Genomic DNA, 19,265 nt, shown 5'->3' with positions numbered 1-19,265 from the left:
GATGGGAGGAATCAAGAGATTGCTTCAAGATTGGTACTTGTGGTGTTGGGAGTTGATGAGGAGGAAATCCTTCTTCGCCTAAAGAGTCTTTCTCATAGGGGCTTTAAAAACACATGGGGCTGCCGTGGATCTTCAGCCCCGCTCTAATAGGAAACACATTCTCCAGATGCAGAGTTGAAACGGTATATGCAAGGAAAATATGCCCTGCATGTTTGAAATTTAAGGATAACTCCTTCAGTGTAGTTCATGAAAGCATTATTACTTTTTTGTCCTGAACTGACACCATAGTGTTCCTGAAGAAACCATATAAATCCTGCCTTTAGGGAAAACAGTGCCTAGCAGAACTATTCATACCCCTTTGTCACAATGTGGTATGTCACAACAAACGTCAATGTTTATTATTCATTATAAAAAAATATTGAATGATTGTTAAATTCAATTGCAGGAATTCATGTTTTCACTTTTTTTATATATATATATATATAAAATTGGAAACGGTGACCAAGTGTTGGGAATACTTTTGCAAGGCCACTGCGTTTAGCAAAAATATTAGTGAATATTTGAAATATTTTAAAGCAGTTAGAACTACTCAAAGCTTTAGATAAATTGAAGCTGCGTGACCTGTTTCTCATGTTGAATTTTCTTATGTATCAGTAAGACATTTATCTTCCTGTCTCTGCAGTGACTTGTCCATGCAGTGGTCTCAGTTACCCAGACCGTACTCCTCCACTGACCGAAGCAGCTCCTTGGGATCTATGGAGAGCTTGGACACACCAACTCCCACCACACAGCCATATTCCGACTCCCACAATTCCCCCGTCGACCCCACCCTCTTCAACAACAAGCGAGACTCCGCCTACAGCTCTTTCTCTGCCAGTTCGAACACATCTGACTACGCTGCTGTGCCTCTAAGGCCCGGTGAGGCCTCTTCCATGGATAACCTCCTCCAGAGCCTCGGTCCAGCATATCAAGGTTACCCTGGTGAGGCTTCCACTCTAGGGAGGTCGCCGGGTGAGGCCCCACATGAGGCACATCTAATTATGCACAAGTCCAGATCGTTGACCAGGCCTAAAACGAGGCCCGCCGAGGTAAAAGGGCGGCCGTCATCGTGTTGTTACGAGCACGACCAGAGGGAAGGAGGTTTGGACATTGTTAGAAATGGAGAATCTCAAGTGGGGAGAGAGAACAACCCCCCTCAGCCTCCAACAAGAAAGGACAGCTTTAGGGCCACCCGGAGTCGTACTAATGACGTCAACAAACATTGCATATCATCTGCGGTTGAAGATGCTTCTTGTTGTAAAGAAAACCTGCCCTGTCTGAATGCCGATTCTGGAATTCAAAATGGTTTCCCTGCACCAGAAGAGGGTGACCAAACCGAGAACTTAAAAACAGATTCAACACACTCACACTTCAGTCAAAGACAAATTGATGAATTTAGACATATTAAATGTGATGGCAGTTCTGAAAATTATTCTAAGTCCGAGGCGCCATCAGAGCACCTCTCTGACTCGATTCCAACCTCAATAGTTCCCATCACCCCCTCTGCTTCTGCTTCCTTACCCTCTGAATCCTCCACAGAGATTCAAGGGCAATCCTATGTTGAGCACTGTCGGACCAATTGCTCTTCAGCAAGCCTTCACCGGCACAGTGCACCCGAGAAGCTGCTCGCCACTCAGCTTCAGCTACTGCAGTTCAACAGCAATGACTCTTCTCTGGAGCCTTTCAACCCATCACACCCTTCTGATCGCTCTGTATCGCCCTGCAGCAGCCAGTGGTCCCATGCTTCATCACTTCAGCACACAACGGAAGACTCAACCCTTCCCACATCACGTAAGCTGGAAGGTAGTCGATGCTCGACCCCAGGATCTGTCTTCCTGGAGGGAAAAGGTGAGGATGGTGCTTCAGTTGAGAGGCTGGAAGCTGTGGGTGTAAATGGGAGGTCTCTGTCACCAGTTCATCATCATACACCTTGGGGTCGTTCTGTAAGCGTACCAGGTGAACCCACTGGATCAACAACCCGGGAACGGCTGAACTCTGATCAGATGGCAGAGAGTGATTTTCAGCCACTCAGTGCAGCTGCCAGTGTGGACACCTTGCTGGACGAGCAAATGCTTGTAGAAAAGCGGATGACTGGGGATAAAAATGAGGAAGTGGCAGAAAGAGAGGAAAGCACGAAGAAGTCAAGCTCATCCAAAAACATTCGGCGGAACCGTCGACGCAGTGAACGATTTGCCACCAACCTCCGCAACGAAATCCAGAGGAAAAAGGCGCAACTTCAGAGGGGTCATGGTCCAGGAGGGCTGCTGTGCAGCAGAGAAACTGTCCAGGAAGAGGAATGTTCAGACCTTTGTGAAGATGGAACAGACCCAAACAGGCCTGTCCAGAACAAATCTGCCAAAGTTGCCTTTGCTACACCAGGAATCCCTCAAGATTCCCAAACCTCTTCACAGGTCAAGACATCACAAACCTCCAGAGAGCCAGACCGTGGCATCTCCCAGACTCGGACCACATCCATCCCTCAGGGCAATAATCAATCCAGGTCTGTTCAGATTCTGGACCCAGGTGTCCCCAGCTTTGGTGTCGGCATCAGAGTTGTTGAAGAACCGGCTCCTGCTGGCAAGGCTCGTCGTTGGCGATGGACGCCTGAACACAAGCTCCAACCAGAACCAGATGGAGATCGACGGTGTGGAGTCTCGGGTGAAAGGGTATTGGGTGTAACAGGGTCTCGTCATGGAGTTTGTGCCTTCACTTCCTCATCCAGCTCCTCCTACAGTCGCTCCTCTTTGAGCTCTCGAATAGAGGAGTCAGATATTCTTCCATTTGCGGATAGAATGAAGTTTTTTGAGGAGACTTCCAAAGGCATACCTGTGTCCAACACCTCAAAAAGGTCCAACCACAGGCAGAACCAACCAGACCGGCATCAAGAGCAACAGACGGGAGATTCAGGGCAAAATTCCACCCAAAGAAGATACTCCTACCAAGGAGTACAAGAAGAAAGTGCCCATCCTCCAAACAATGTCGAACCTAGGAGGCAGTCTGTCAGTGCCATTAGGGAGAGACAGAAAGAGATGGAAAGGGAACAGCTGAGAGAAAGGGAGGAAAGGTTGAGAGAGATGGAGAGGCAGCAACAGTTAGAAAGACAGGAGATAGAACTAGAAATGGAACGGGCAAGGCTGAAAGAGATTCAGCGAGAAGAGAAGATGAGGCAGAGAGAGAGGGAACGAGAGAGGGAACTGCAAAGAAAAAAAGAGGCTGAGAAGGAAAGAGTTGAACATTTTCAGCATGCCTCACCTCAGGACTGTTACAGTCATTCTGGCATCAGAGAACAAGAGCGAGAAATCCAGCTTAAGGACCAATTCCACAACTGGCAGCCCAAACCTCAGACATTTTCTCACTGTCAAAACCAAGTCCAGGGATCAGCTTTTTATCCCATCAGTCATCATCTGCAGCCAGAGCAACAAGAGTCTTTGCATCAGGGTTACAATGCAAGGAGCTACACACCCACAGAGGTAGGAGGACTTCTTGCTTGGGTTCATCATTAGACACATAACTGGATTTACAGTTCAGAGTTCAAAATGAGTGTGTTTGTAGGATTTTGAATAGAGTTCCACCAGTCAGAGATTCTTCACGAATTTCCAGTTTTCATATAAAATTATTTGACCTGCTAATAACAATTTTAGTTGATTCTAATTTGTCTTTAAGAACAGACTTTGAACCTTTGTTTTGCAGGCAGTAGATACTTTATGTTGGGAAAAAGAGGTGATGTCACACTGTGTGTTTGAGACAACAGTTGTGAAACAAAACCTTTCTCATAAAAATAGCACAAAATAATTACGGAGTCTTAAATAAGGGATTAGCATTATTAACTAAACAGTGTATGTTCCCGAGACTGTGTAGATCCTAAACTGTTCTAACTCGAAAATGGTGCAAACATTTCAAATTTGGCAAAGTTTGAAAGCCAAATAAGATCAAACAGAGAGGCTTTGCTAAGCCTTCTTCTTATTTACTGTACTTTACACATTCATCAGTTTGAGAACGTAACCCCAACCTGGGTACAAAATATCCATTTTTGTTCCTTTGCCTAACTGAAACATCGACTTGCCTCAGTAGAAAATAGTTCAAACATCTCACTATTCCTGCTAACGTTTGACGTTCTTCACTAATGAAGGAATAGTTTTCTGCTGTTAAGTAGCAATAGTAGAGATAATCTAATTTCAGGTTTATATTTCTGGCTCTGGGTGCATACATTTTCAGTAAGTTCACAAACTTGCCGACTCAGACCAAACATCCAGTATATTTTCAGTCCTGAGTCTAAGTAAAGTCTTTCAGGGTGAAAAATAAACTTTCAAGCTCCCTGAAAACAGACTGCTCTTTTAGATTTAACCCAACTGACCACTGAAAGACTAAAAACTAACTCTGCTTTGTCAACTTGCACCTAAAAGGATCTAGTGGTCACTCTTGGATTTGTAGTCAAGCTGCTGCTCTGTCCAAGTGCTCCGCGGTTAAATGGTTGGTCTGAACTGAACCTCACATCCTGCCTGTGGTCAAAGTCTGAAGTTCACATAGAAAATTCGGCAGATCATTGAAATAGTTCGTGGAATTGAGGGGGAGATTGGGCAACGGCAGTGCTCTATGGTTCTGTTGCTAATAGCAGTGTTGGGTTACAGCTTCACCGCAAATTGATTCTAGACTCTGGGGACTCCCCTGAAATGCATCCCTTAAGTATCCTTATCATCTGACACCAAGTAATCAAAACTGACATTTGTTTTGGGACTAAACACATTTGTAAGATCAGCAAATATTTGAGCCAAGCGGACTCAGGTTTTTGTTGTTCAGTGTGATTTTTGCTATACTGAAACTTGGCAGGGGCGAGTCTTGAACCCTGCCCCCCTCCATGCCGTGGTCCTTCTCAAATCAAAGCTTGCGGCTCTGATGCCACGGCGATAACCTCAAGTGTCGAAATCTACCTCTAACTATTTTTAACGGGAACAGATGTGCTGAACTTGTGCTTTTGCAGACACAAACTCATGCCTGTGAAAACCCCTCTATTAGCAAAGTATCAACAGATGTTCAGTCCGACTGGACATTAATGCGTTATCAATTAAGGTGTGAGCTTTTATCTTTTATTTCTCAGGGTTAAAATGATGTGTCCCTTCATGTGAACTGCATTTTTAAATCGCTTTTAGGGCCAAATTTGGCCCCAAGTAAAACATCATTTGCATTATTATTAGCTTAATCAAGCTAAACTTATCTTATTAATTATCATTTTTATTTCTTAACTATTTTTTTCTAGTGCTTAGATTTTTCAATTTAAAACATTGCAGACTTCCTGGCAAATATATTATTCTAGAAAGCCACTTTTATTAGCTTTATTCTGCAAAAATGGGCATCCAGCTTTAATTATCCCAGCAGTGGCCAAAAAAAAATCTGTCATCAAAACATTTGGTGCCTCCTTAAATGTCAACAGACCTTTAAATGTAAATTAGCCACTCATGAAACAGAACACATTATCTTTTAGTAGTTACTTCACACTATTTCATGAATATTACCCGCTGCTGAAAGCAGGTGTCGGCCGAATGTGTAAAATACGCCCCCAGTTAAGTCAACAAAAATACCATCTGGATGTTCTGATTTGCATCACAGACAGTAAGGCAGGTTCTTTTTCCTTCATATTATAATTATGTAGCCTGTCCACCCTGTGGGGGACCTGCTGGCTCACCTCTAAACCAAGAGAGTGCAATAAGTTCATTCACCACTTCCTCTACTCGACTTTAATATGTTAAGCACTCCTAAACTCTTCATCTGCCAGCATAAAGTAGTGTCTTGTAGGATTATATATAATTACTATTGGAGGTATTGTGACTGTCTTTGATTTTTGTAAGACTCAAATAAGCATTAAAGAGTTTGACGTAGTTAGCAGTGAAGGAAAACTTCAAAATTGTGAAGTTACAAAGAATTATCTGTAGGTTTGTTCTTGCTGTCAAAACTTTACTTTTTCTTTTAGTTTTGAGCGGATCAGCTAGATGGTAAATTAGTAAGAAAGTATTGATCTACTATAGAAATACTAAATTTTAGTGCACAGAGAAAAAGTAAACTTAAGCGACTACCATGACTAACTGTGAACAACAGTTTTTGTGGCATTTCTTGACGGAAAACAGATCCTCTATTTTCCAAAATGGCAGCCAACATAACCAAATCCATCTTGGTCTGTAATTTGCTAATGCATGCTTGCTAGTTAGCCAGCAAGAAAACAAACAAGACATTTGCAGCTAGCATGTGGCTCGCTAGCTAGAGTCACAAAAAGAACCCAGAATTTTCACAGTTTTGGTTCCCTGCATTTATTTTGTATATCTCTGTTGTGTAGGTGTTAAATTTGATTCATATTGGTCTTAAAAAGTCTTACATTTGAGTTGGTGAAATCCTGACAATTTAAATGAAACTGAAATTGGACTGAAATTAAATATCTTTGGACTAACATATCTAACAAACATTTCAGCTAAGTACTGAACAAGCAAGTGTTTGAACTAAACTGTACCTGATAAAAAAGATAGAGATAACAAAAGAATGCGTTAAACAACAATAGAAGGAAGAAAGTGTTCTTAATGTAGCAGAAACAGCCTCCACCCTAATAGGCTTTGTTTCCACTCAAGTGCACTGCAGGGTGGAGTAACACACCCTCTTCCCAACGCTTTTCAGCCTAGGTGTTATTAACCTTCTTTAAATCTCTTCCCAGACTTTTCACGCCCCGCAACAGGAAACGGCCAAACTCAACAGGAAGTACAGCCTGACGGAGAGGTGAGCACCTCATTTTGGAAACAACTTGCATCATTTGTCAATCGAGCATAAAACATTACTTCTTCACATTTCGCTCTTTGATGGGAGTCTTTCTGAGACGCTCACCTGCTCCGTCTCTGCTCCAACCAGCCTCCAGAGACGTCAGGTCTGGTTTGGTCATTGTGCACCGGCAGGCGGAAAGCCTACTTAGTCACGGCTGACTCTGATTTAGCTCTAATGAGCTCTAAGTGTGTGGGGCAATCATCCATGCTCAAGATGTGACCACAGTGATATGTTTTTGGATGTATGTAAACATGTAGGAGAGGGAGAAAGGCATGTAGGGTATGTGTGGCCTAAGATGACCTGACTCAGTGAGCAGGGAACGCAGAAAGGAAACATCTGGAACTTTTCAAGAAAAATAAAAAGGCTTTTAATGTGAATTTATGCTCATATCACATGAGACCAAAATGTAACATTACATAAGAAGATTAATTAATCTAAGTAACTTTCCTTCCCCATCAGAGACTACTCCAGCTGGAGACGGGAGTCCAGGCCACCGCCAGCTGTCCATCAGCAGCAGCATCATCACCATCATCAGGTGCACTGGGACTCCAGACGGCCTGTCAGTCGCGGTGATGAGCGAGATGTCTACAACGCCGCCCCCCCGCCGGCTCCCCTTTACCTTCGAGGACGAGCCATGTCTGAAAACGATCTGCGCTTTGAGACCAGCCAACGCTGGTCGCCCTCTATCTACGCCGCCTCGAGCCAGACCCTGAGTGAGATGGAGGAGGGCGGAGACTCATCGAGCTCAGCGCGGCAAAGGAAGAAGAAAACCCCACCTCCGCCGAGACCACCACCCCCGAAGTGGGAGCAGTTCCACCGGCGACGGGCGTCTCACCACGCCCTGCTCGCGTCCTCCGCATTTGCTGCTCCGCAGCCCGTCCCATCCGCCTTCGACAGCGCAGAGGGACGCTACTCGGATCACTCATCGTCCTACGTCCCGCCGCCCGATGAGTCCCGGCAGAGGTCCTACAGCCTGCCCCCAGAGAGGCAGGAAGCATCAGAGACCTGCTCTCGATGCAGCTGCAGTCAGACTCAAACTCAGGAGCACGCCTTCTCCCAAAGTCCAGCTCCGTTTCAGGAGCACGCTTTCGCTGTTGCCCAGTCCAGCCCGATGTTCTCCAGGAAGGCCTTCAGGCCGGTGGCGCCACGCCATGTGGAGAGGGAGGATGACTTTGTGGCGGAGCCTGTAGCACCTCTACCTCCACCTCTACCTGCCAAGACCAGACTGAGAAGGTGAGATGAAATACTGACACTTTCAAAGCAGCCATGTTTGTTCTGTTTTAGTCAAACTCTAGGTCGTTTGCTTAGAAAGTCCAGTTGGTTTGGAAAGGTATGAATGCGCAATTGAACTCTGTGAACCCAAAAAGCGAACTCTGGTCCGCTTGAAAACCTACATCTTGGTTTGGTTTAAGTGAACTCTGGCGTGGTCCAAATACGTATGTGAACATCAAGCGAACCAGAGGCCGTTCAAAATGCAGGAAGTGGATTATAGCGTAGGGCATTCTGGGTAAATACAACCAAAACAAAAACATTAGACATTATCAGGAAAAATAACTGGTTGTCTTTTACCAAAGACAATAAAGAAATCCAACAACTGCTAAAATGTACTGTTTTTGTTTACATTTTATGAAGAAGGAAGTTGCCCTCTATGTCTTCTTCTGAGGTTTTCATGTTGTTTCCTTCATAGTTCTTGGTACACTGCCACTACTGGCGAGAGAGAGAGAACAGGTTTTTCAAAGAGTTTGTATCATTTGACACTGAGCAGTAAGAAATGAAACTGCAGCAGCTGAAAATGTAACAAACGCTGCAACCGTAAAGGTTGAACACCTGGTTTCTGCGCAGAAACACCTGCGCAGCAGAAACCAGGTGTTCAAGGTCTTTATTGTCACATCATTGTATTAGGAGGACTTATGAAGTTTAAACTGATGTTTCTGAAATGCTATCTCTGTTCCAGTCCATCTGGGTTGAATGTGGGCCTTAGTCCAGATCTCAAACCACTACCCAGCATCAGACCTGGAGCCGAGCGGGAGAGACCCCCATCTCCTGGAGCTCATAGTCCCTCTCCGGGTTTAGAAGTTGGCAGACTGAGAGAGGGTTATCCTACAGAAGCATACTTCAGTCAAGTTGAGCTCGAGCATCAGCAGGCTTTCACAAACAAAGACTTCCAGGTTGAAGGTCAGCAGAAACACGCAGAGTCAGAAAAAACTCTGAGCCCGAGCCCCGTCCACAGCCTGGAGGCCGAGCTGGAGGTTCCCTTAGAGACGGACATCGACGATTTCCAGGAGCTGTCCGTGGAGGACATGCCCATCACCAGCGAGCTGCCGTGCTTCGCGCAACCCGTCACAGTGCTGGAGACGGACATCGACACGCTGCCGGATCCCGAGGCCTCGCCGTCGGCTGAGACTCTCGATGGGAGCGGCTCGCTGGACGAGGAGGAATTGGAGCTTTTCCCTCCGAGTGGCGAAGGAGAGTCTGGGATAGAAAGCTGGAGAGAAGCCAGTCAGTCTGTGGAGCACAGCACCAACAGCCTGGACAGGTAGTTTAACCTGACCAACACCTGTTGTCGTCACTAATACTTCATCCTTTAACAGGGTGTCTGCATATCCTTAGGCAATCTCAAATTTGAGCATATAAAATTAAGGCCTTAAAATTCTAGGTGCATTCTCTGCTGGCACTGCAATATAAAATAAGCAGTTTTATTTTCCACATTTCTGTTGTGATATATCATTCATAACGGTCTTAAAAAGGTCTTAAATTTGAGTTGGTTAAACCTGCAGAAAACTTTACTTTACTTTACTTTTACTTTATTGATTTTATTGTCATTTTGCATGCACAAGGTGTATACAGAACGAAATTTCGTTGCATACGGCTCAGGACAGTGTTTTGAGCTTTCAATGTTGTGAGGTTACTCCAAAATAAAATAAAATACAATATAAAAATATGAATATAAATATAAACTATAGAGTGCAGGAATGACAGTTAAAATAGAAATTATTTAGTTCTGTACATGTGCAAAAACCCGCAAAAACATGTGCAAAAACCCGTTCTGTCTTCCATGTTATTTGTTGGCTTTCCTCCCTGCCTCTGTAGTTTAGTTGCTCACCAGGGGTTGAGATGATTTTCATATCGCTGTCGTTGCTCCTTTGACATGCTCAGAATTCACTGCCGTTTTAAAAACCCTCGCGTTTGCTGCCGTTTCTAACCACACGCATAAACAAACCACCTCCTCCGTCGGTCCTCCTGTCTTCAGGCAGTCCGGTGCCAGCTCCAGCTGTTCGTCCTATTATCACACGTCAGCAGCCAAGGCTCAGCTCCTGTCGCAGATGAAGGACTTCACCGACAGCAGAGAGAAGCACGAGGACGACGAGCTCACCTACAAGGTAGACACAGCTTCATTTTGAACCACTTTTAAGGAGTTTTTTATGGAGAGAAATTATCATACATTTAACAACTTCAATTAATTTCAAAAACAAGACCAGGGTTCATAAAAGTGACTAAACATTCTGATAAACAAGGCTGGTTTCTCTAAATTCACTATCATACAGACTCAACAAGAGATCCTGTCAGCAGCTACAACAACTCATTGAAGAAACTGATATGAGTTACAGCAAAGTTTCATTTCCCTTTGGGGATTAATAAATCACTCTTAAACAACCCCACAGTATGATGCTGCCACCACCATGCCGGGTAGTAGACACAATGTTCTAAGGTTTTAAAGTTACCCTACTCCAACCCATCAAATGTACGTTTTGTCACTTTTAATTAAAAAGCTCAATCTTGATCTCTTCTAAGCGTCACTGTGAGCAGGGAGGCTGATGTTGATGCAGGTTCAAGTTACCCAAACATTCTTGAAAGTACATGTTTATATATTTAACTTTAATGTATAATTTTAAGCCTTTGTGGGTCAGAGGAAATCCATAATAAATTCTTGATTTTAAATCTCCTTGAAGGGGTTTGTTGTGTAATCAGCCCAATCTGGGGAAAAAAAAAAAAAAAAATCCAGCTACGCGTTACAGTCCAAATTTGTTGTTCTGTTGTTTTTCTCACTGCGAGCTGAAACAGTTGTTTCCGTGTTGTGCAGAAGCAGCTGATGGAGAGCCTGCGTAAGAAGCTGGGAGTGCTGAGGGAAGCTCAGAGGGGACTGCAGGAGGACATCAGAGCCAACGCACAGCTGGGAGACGAGGTCCAGTCCAATCCTGCTCACTAGATTAAGTGCTTTAAATCATCTGTGCATGTTGGCAGCCACTCTTACTTTGAAAACTTGATGCGACTCATTTTATACAAGCACGTCTACAAAAATGCTTTCTCTAAATAGGATTGGACTTTATTTCAGATTATAAAGTCATATATCAGATATGTTGTCTGAAGAATTTGTGTTATTTTAAAGATGCTTTTTGATTTGATGGTGGTTTTAAAAAAGTTGGGATTAGAAAAGTTATGAAAATCTTGGAAAAGAGGCATCTCCTGGGCCTTTTTACTGTTTTTCTTTTCTACAACCTTCAGTGTTCCTCCACAGTTTGGGAAAAGTATGGAAAAATACTGAATTTGATGGAAGTATTTTCCAGGTTTGGATTTGTAAGGAGTAAGACTTCTGATCCTACGCTCTAAGCTGTATCCCTCTAATGTCCCTCCATTCATCTATCTGTCCGTTCTTCCACCAACAATCCATTAATGTATTTATCCAGCAAGTCATTCATTCATCAGGTATTCTAAAAAATTAAGGTCTTAAAATGTCTTAAATTCATTTAAAAAAATTATGTTGGCTTTAAATATGTTGATCACAGGTCTTAAATTTTTTTCTATTCTTATATATGCTATGTATTTTTTTTTCTCATTGGACTTTTCTGTCAGGCACAAGTTTGAGCTACAGGCAAACATTTTCATTCTGTAACTCACTGCTAACGTACTAGCCAGCTTTTTGAAAAGCTAGCTAGTAAGTGCAAAAAAGTAAATGCAAATTTATCACAAGTTTGCTAGACGAAGTTCGTACATTTCTTTTGAAATATAGGTCTTAAATTCCATTCATAGAGGTCTTAAAAAGTCTTAAATTTGAGTTGGTGACACCAGCAGAAACCCTGTTCGTCCATCTCTTCATCCATCTATAGTGAATAGCTCAACATTTTACATCAATGATGCTAGAGTTAGACTCTACATCCAGGAGGTTCTAGAACGTGACTTTTCTAGACCAGAGGATATCTGTATATTCATCCCACCAAGGATGAAAGTAGTCAAACATCCTCTCTGTCTATTTATTTTACTTCCTGTAGGTGGAGAACATGGTGGTATCCGTGTGTAAACCCAACGAGGTGGACAAATACCGCATGTTCATTGGCGACCTTGACAAGGTGGTGAGCTTAATGCTGTCTCTGTCTGGGAGGCTGCTCAGAGTGGAGACCACACTGGACACACTGGACCCCGAGACAGAGCACCAGGACCGGGTGAGGAGAAAACTTTTACATAAAGAACCAGAAATTAAATGCTGATTAAAGAAGAGAAAGTCTTTTTTTTTCTTTTCATTTGGGAGGGGAGGACAGATTTTAAAGATCAAAGTTATTATTTATAGTCAGGTTGTCTGCACACTCTTAAAAAGCATTAATTTAATTGATCTAAAATTAAGGTCTTAAAAGATCTTAAATTCATGTAAATAATCCTTAAGTAAGTCAATCACAGGTCTTAAATTTTTATGTAGATTTTTTTAAGCGGGCCTTTTCTATCAAAGAAAAGTTTGAGATGTGTGCAGACATCTTCACTCACTGCGTTCTGTTCCATTACCTGCTCGCTAGCAAACAAACAAGCCATAAGGAGCTAGCATATAGCTCATTACCAGCTAGCATATGGTTCTCTAACTAACTAACTAGGTAGCTAGCTAGAAAGGTGTGAAGCACAAAGCTGCTGCCAAGAACCACATAAAGACTCAAGAAGTTTCAGTTTTGGTCCCCTGCATTTATTTTGTACGTCTCTGTCATGATATGGGCAATACATTTTATTCATAGTAATCTAAAAAGTTCTTAAAAAGCTCTTAAATTTGAATTGATGAAACCTGCATAAACCTAATAAAATAAGGTAATTTTTGTCCTGTAGCTCCCCCTGCTGGAAAAGAAACGTCAGCTCATGAGGCAGCTGTCGGAGGCTCAGGACTTGAAGGACCATGTCGATCGCAGAGAGCAGGCCGTCAGTCGGGTTCTGGCCCGCTGCCTCACTCCAGAACAGCACAGAGACTACAGGTGCGCATCAGAATGGGAATTAACTCGCATTCAGCCTGGCCGGTGAACTGTCCTTGAGTGCTAAATTGCTTTGTGTACTTTTGTTTTTCCTCTCCAGCCACTTTGTGAAGATGAAGGCTGCCCTGCTGGTGGAGCAGAGACAACTGGAGGACAAGATTCGGCTGGGAGAGGAGCAACTCAGAGGGCTGAGAGAGAGCCTCGGTCTGGGCCTGGGCCTGGGAATGGGGATGGGAATATCAATGGGATACGGACATTACTGAGCAATAAACAAGAAGTGAATGAAGGATGAAGCCGTTAAGTTCAAATCAAGTCCAACACATGGAAGACATGTTATCAATCGCACAGTTAAGGACAATATCTTAACAGTTGTATGACGACACTAAACACTAAGCTGCTGCAGACGGTTAGATAGACATGAATATAGGAATTAAAACTGCTTAAGAAGATACTATCTGATAGTAAGAGTATTCGCACTCAACCACTGGCAAAAAAAACTGTTTAACAAATGATCTTCTGACTCTTTTGATTTTATCCAAGAAGCAAGTGAAGTCATCCCAAAACGGTCTTATAAGACATTTTCCAGCTAAACAGGCAAACAGTAAGGCATGGAAAAACAAAAATGAAGACAAGAACGGACTCTTAGCATCACAGCGAAGACCAAAACCAGCTAGGAGATGATAAATAAGGGTCCGAAAAGCCTGTTTGTCGCATATTTTCAAGGCTACGACAAAGAAATCAAACACTTTGTGCCTTAAACATCTACTGTACTATTAAACTGACACTATGTATTTTCTGTTGTTACACACTTTGTTGCCAAAGACATTTTTGCGAGATGACTGTGTCATTCACTTCTGTTTTCTTTTATATTTAAACCTCCTGGTTCAGAGAACTTGAGGAGGGTTTTTTTTTTGTTTTGTTTTCTCTGGTGCTTCATATCCTCACTAAAGCCAATGTTTCACAGTGCCTTTGTCAGCTTTATTAACTGCTAAACATTGATTCTGCAAGACATAAATATACTGTTATTGTGTTATTTTGTGTCACATTACTGTACTTGTGTGGAGTTTGACACTCCGTGGACTGACTGTCACGTAACGACCTTTATGTACAGGAGGCACTAGTGTTTATTATGTGGTTTGTATATTATGGTGTTGATGTTCGAGAACATTCATTTTAAAAGATGGGTGAGAAGACCTGGAAGAGTTGAAGTTTACTGTATATGTTTACAATGAATGAATCCGGAGTGGAGTGCGGTTTGTATTGCATCAAGTGAAGTTTGCAAATTTATTTTCGGCCATTTTTTATTCCCAGCTGTCACCTCAGCTGACTTGAAAACTATGCTAATTTACCTTCATATGGAAATAAATCTGTACATCAGTTAGATGACTTTTAGTTCCAAAGTGCAACAATAAAACCTAACTTTTACCAACATATTCACATTTTTCTAAACCGTTTTTAAGCAGAACTTGTTTTGCAAAATTAGATATACCATATTGCCAAAAATGAAAAGCACTTCAAGGACAAAAATACACATCAATAAATAAAACCAAAAATTAAAACATTTTGGAAGTACTAAATATTTTTCTAAATGTTTTTGTTTTTTCCATGTTTTTCTTTTTGTTGCTGTCATGTGTATTTTTTTTTATTATGTTTTAGTCTTCTCAGGCTGTACCATTGTGCCATGACAAGCTAGCTAGCAGGTTAGCTTAGCATACAAACTTAATCTTTGGGGGGACTGTCACAATTTATTTATTGGTCCACCAGCAAAACTCAAAATTAAAGAAATGCTAGTGTTTTCTTCACGCTCAAAGCATCAAACAAAAGCAAAGAAAACTACTTATTACATCAGCTAGCTTGTTTTGCTATCTAAGAGCTTTTCAACAGCTGTGAGTTTAAAATCTAGGTAGGCAGGTTTAAGTGTAGCTTTGTCCATTCCCACTATATGCTACAAAATCAGCTAACAAGCAGCTAAAAGAGAACATATCTCCTGTCACATTTTTCCTTACAGAGCAAAGGTCTAAATTGGGCGTAAATCGCTGTAAGAATGTTGTTGATCAAGAAATCTTTAAATTTTAAAAACGTGTAGGTTTTTATCTAGCTGAACATTCCTAGTTTGAGTTCTGTTTTTAAGTTGGTATCTCATTAAATCAGTCACCTAAAGTACTCTACAACCTCGGTCAGTTAAGATCTTGCCACGATATTTGAATACAAGATACAGAGAGAGAAACGTTTTACCAGCCTTCTTGTTATTCATTTATTTTATAATAGTTTTATGCTACTTTACTGCCACCTACTGGGAAATAGCTCCTAGTGTATGATGACGTGAGTGAGAACGGACATGCTTAAAGGAGTCGAGTATTGCCTCTGATAAAAACAAGTTTAAAACACTTTAAAACAAAAGAAATTGAGAAGTCAAGTAAAGAAACATTGCCACTCGTTAATTGTTGTAAAAGTCAACCTGTTCCATTTCAAAGTAGCTTGAAGTCTATTCAAAGGACTCCTGTTGTTTTTAGTTGTAAGCGACCCTAGAATTACATTGTTCATTGTTGTTACTGTGTATATTTGTGAATGTTTTCCTGTGCTGCAAACAGCAATTCTCATTGGAAAATTCATTGGAAATATATTGATGTTTCAAGTACAAACATTGCCTGATGGACCTGTAAGAGAGTGTTTCTTTTGTTTCTGTTTTTTTTTTTTTTTTTGGTTAAATTTTTGATTTATTAAAGAAAACATTTTGTTACTGCAAAAACACTTGTGTGAGGAAATTGTACCATAAATAATAATGATTTTCAAACTACGTCCGAGCCGTACTGTGGTGATTTACGCTTTGACGGGCCTCCTTAATGTCCTGAGTGAACATGTGAATGCTTCTCAGGGGAAGCTTACATTTTAAAGTCGTGGGATGGTTGAGTAAACACGGCTTTGGGTTATATGGAGGTTGACAAATGACAAGTGGAGTGAGGGGAGTCGTTGAGCACGTCTGTGGGAGGTGGAGAAATTTACCCTGGAGGCACATTGAGCGGTAATCATGTGTTGATAATACTGATAGCTCTGTCAAGTTACGTTTCCTGAAAGCAAAGGCTGTTAAATATTCCTGCTTCAAGTTGTAAACGCTGAAAAACGAGACCAGAAATGGAGCGGAAAAAAAGTAGTGCTGTGAAATAGTAGGCACCCCATTTTGCCTCTGTGTTACACAGAGTGAATGAACAAAGCAGCCTTCGAAGGATCATATTTATTAAATGGCAAGTGAAATCAAAAACAAAATCACCTTCTAAACTGGTGGTTGTTTCGCCTTGGGGAGTAACGGAAGAAAACAAGCATTAGAAATAACTGGCAGTGTTTTGGGACAATTGCCATATAATTATCAAGTTGTGTGGCAAATTTTCATCCAGTCTTTCTTATTGGTTAATGATGAAAACGTCCTTTAGCTGAGGTTAATGGTGCCTGCTTTGCTCTAGATGTGACTCTGGGTTATTGTGTGACCTCCTCGATGGCTTTGCACCCATTTTCTGACAAATTGTTAACACCAAATTTATTTAAAATTTCTTTAGAATGAGCCGTGACGTTCTGTTTTTTGTAGCCTAATTCATGTTATGAGGTGGATTCTGTTTGCTTTCTTTATTGACAGTAATCAGACATGTTGTGACTAGTGTAAGTCAAAATCTCAGGTAATTCATGATTCAACAACTTATGATCTAAAGTGTCTAGTTCACATACACTGTCAAACAAGAAACAAGAGGGACAAAACGATGAGGAAGTGTTCCTTGTTTCTCAGTGTGGTCATGATAATCCTTGTTTGGAGGGATGGGTGAGACGTTTCAGAAGATTTACCGCCAAAAGGAAAGTTTTCCTAGGAATGAACTGTTTTGTGTGTGATTGGGTTTATAGTAAGAAAGAAGACATCAATGGCTAAATCAATGATTTAAGACGTTAAAAGTGAAACAGTGATGTCTGTTGGAAACTTGGAGCCACTTTCTGCATAAAACCGAACACGGAGGACCTGAATAGTTCAGTGAGTGGCCACAAGGTGTCGCCCTCCAACCACTGTGAAATAGAACATGGACGCATATTCCTAAAGATTCACTGCATGGCTGCAGCTCCTATGGTACAGTTGAGCTTTTGGGCTTTATGAGAAAACTAAGACCTGCCTCAATTAGTTTGACGCTACATTTAATATGCACATGTCTCCATTTACATACAGATGCAGTTTTCTCTTTTTGTCCTGCATACATTTCTTAAATAATTTTTGACCTGCAAAAACTACTAAATAATGAAGAAATTGTATGATGTTTTGTACCTTTTAAATATTATTTTTACCTTTTAAAATATTAATTTATATACTTGTAAATTAATATTTACATATAATTTACATAATTTATAGGTTAATTATGTGGCACGTTGCCTTATTTGTCATTAAAATGGCTAGCTTTTTGCTTTTAAGAAATGCAATACAAGATTCCAATACAATATTTATTTATTTAAATAAATATTTTCGGTCTCCAGTTTCTGAGAAACATAAAAAGACCGTCAAATCTGAGTACTCAGATTAAAATTCCACTTTTCAAATTCGTTTGATGATCAAAGCATTTTCTGGATTAATTTAGAAACTGACTATAATCGATCCGACCTCCAAGATTTACGAAAACATCGAAGATTGATTAGTAAAACTGCTCCACTGACCCATTTGAAAACGCCATACACATATCAATAGGAAAAGCAATGACTCTTCACTCGACTAGTTGTCCTGGTATTTAGTTATTTAGCATTTTCTTATCAAGTGCAACAGTGTAACCGGAAATAAATATCCTAATGCCTCCAAAATAAAATTCACAGTTTGACGTTTTCAGAAAAGAAAGGAAAAGAACATTTCGATTCACATCACAAAGACATGAATAGATCTGTAAAAACACACCTCTGATGTTGAGTATATGATGGTAAAATTTGTTACGTTGTGATTGAAAAGCAGATTCGAAAGTTTTGAAATTTGAAGGACAAAACCGGAAGTTGTAGCCATGTATAACATAAATGACACTAGCTTACATGTTGCAGTTTAAGTGGTAAAAAAAAAAAAAAAGAATCCGAGTAAATACCGAAAAATACAGTCAGTTCCAATGTGTCGTGTTCGGACAGATAAATCATATTAAAACCCGCTCGTTTCGTGTTTATGCGCCGTGTAAAAGCCGAGATTTAGCCGCTGTGGAGAATGACGCAGGATTTTATCTTCAAGTTTACTGCTGTTGACATAAGCAGTTCCAGCTGAAGGAGAAGAAGAGAGCGGCGGGGCAAATCCGAGTCACAAGACTTCTTCATCGCCGCTGTTTTCCAGTCGAAGGCTTAAAGTAAGGCCAAAACTTCTCACCTTCTTCTACTTTTCTCATTTGGTCAGAACACCAACAACACACCAAGTTAGCCTAAGGTACACACTAAGGTATGTGAATTTGCTCGTCAGCAGCAAAGCGCTTATTAAAGCCCCAGCTAATATAATCCACCGGGTCTCCTTCTAGTGAGAGCTGGACGCTCGTTCAACCAGCTGAACCACAACGATGCGACAGAAAAAAGTGAGCGGAAGTGGTTACAAAACTTCCCTTTAACTAAAACTGTAGTCATGTCTGGATGAGAGGAGCGGATGTGCAGCGGGTCTTTATAACACCCTCCTCATTTTGAACACTGTTCTGGGTGGAATAAACACACTGGCACCCCGCTGACTTTCAGAGCCAATGTTCCAGTTTTTTTCACGCTTGTATCGGAATTATGCTCTGGTCTTGGACAGAGGTAATTAGCTGAAGTTAGAGAAGGAGGAGGGGTTCATTTTGCAGACACTGGAAGTAAAATGCTCCATTTTTAATTTTTTTTGTGTGTGTGTGGTTTGTGAAACAGCCCCTGGACTTATGGAGAACCCCGGCTACAGCAGCGGCTTCGACGGCCTCCATCACCCCAGCGACGACGACGATGACGAGATGGTGGACATCGCGGGAGCCACCCTGGACTTTTCGACCACAGATGACGTCCCCCCGCTCAGCTCAGGTAACCTGCACGCGGATGTGGAGTCACCACTGTACAGGTGTCGACCGTTGACCGAGGTCTGGTATTAATTTGGGTCCTGGCTGACTCAGACTGACCCACGCCTGACATTATTCAGTCCACTGACAGCTCTAGATGTGGTGGTAGTCTTTCATTTTAGCCAACAAGTTTCATCTTACTGGATGA

The 19,265-nt window shown here is 41.7% G+C and overlaps 1 protein-coding gene across 2 annotated transcripts in view; it reads left to right on the top strand.

Moving 5' to 3' along the window:
• Positions 1 to 15,016, top strand: part of shroom4 (shroom family member 4) — a 69,123-nt gene extending 54,107 nt beyond the window's left edge. For both annotated transcript variants that reach the window (XM_007561742.2, XM_016676237.1), the window contains 9 exons: positions 683 to 3,509; positions 6,734 to 6,795; positions 7,297 to 8,070; positions 8,792 to 9,373; positions 10,088 to 10,217; positions 10,919 to 11,020; positions 12,105 to 12,275; positions 12,919 to 13,061; positions 13,159 to 15,016. In XM_007561742.2, coding sequence (XP_007561804.1) covers positions 683 to 3,509; positions 6,734 to 6,795; positions 7,297 to 8,070; positions 8,792 to 9,373; positions 10,088 to 10,217; positions 10,919 to 11,020; positions 12,105 to 12,275; positions 12,919 to 13,061; positions 13,159 to 13,321 — 4,954 coding nt within the window. In that variant the 3' untranslated portion in view covers positions 13,322 to 15,016. The remainder of the gene's footprint in view (positions 1 to 682; positions 3,510 to 6,733; positions 6,796 to 7,296; positions 8,071 to 8,791; positions 9,374 to 10,087; positions 10,218 to 10,918; positions 11,021 to 12,104; positions 12,276 to 12,918; positions 13,062 to 13,158) is intronic.
• The last annotated feature ends 4,249 nt before the right edge of the window (positions 15,017 to 19,265 follow it).

Source organism: Poecilia formosa, unplaced genomic scaffold, assembly GCF_000485575.1.
Source record: "Poecilia formosa unplaced genomic scaffold, Poecilia_formosa-5.1.2 Scaffold130, whole genome shotgun sequence".
NCBI classification, from domain to species: Eukaryota; Metazoa; Chordata; class Actinopteri; order Cyprinodontiformes; family Poeciliidae; genus Poecilia; species Poecilia formosa.
Note: the sequence above shows the minus strand (reverse complement) of the source record. Positions and strands in the feature narration are given on the sequence as shown.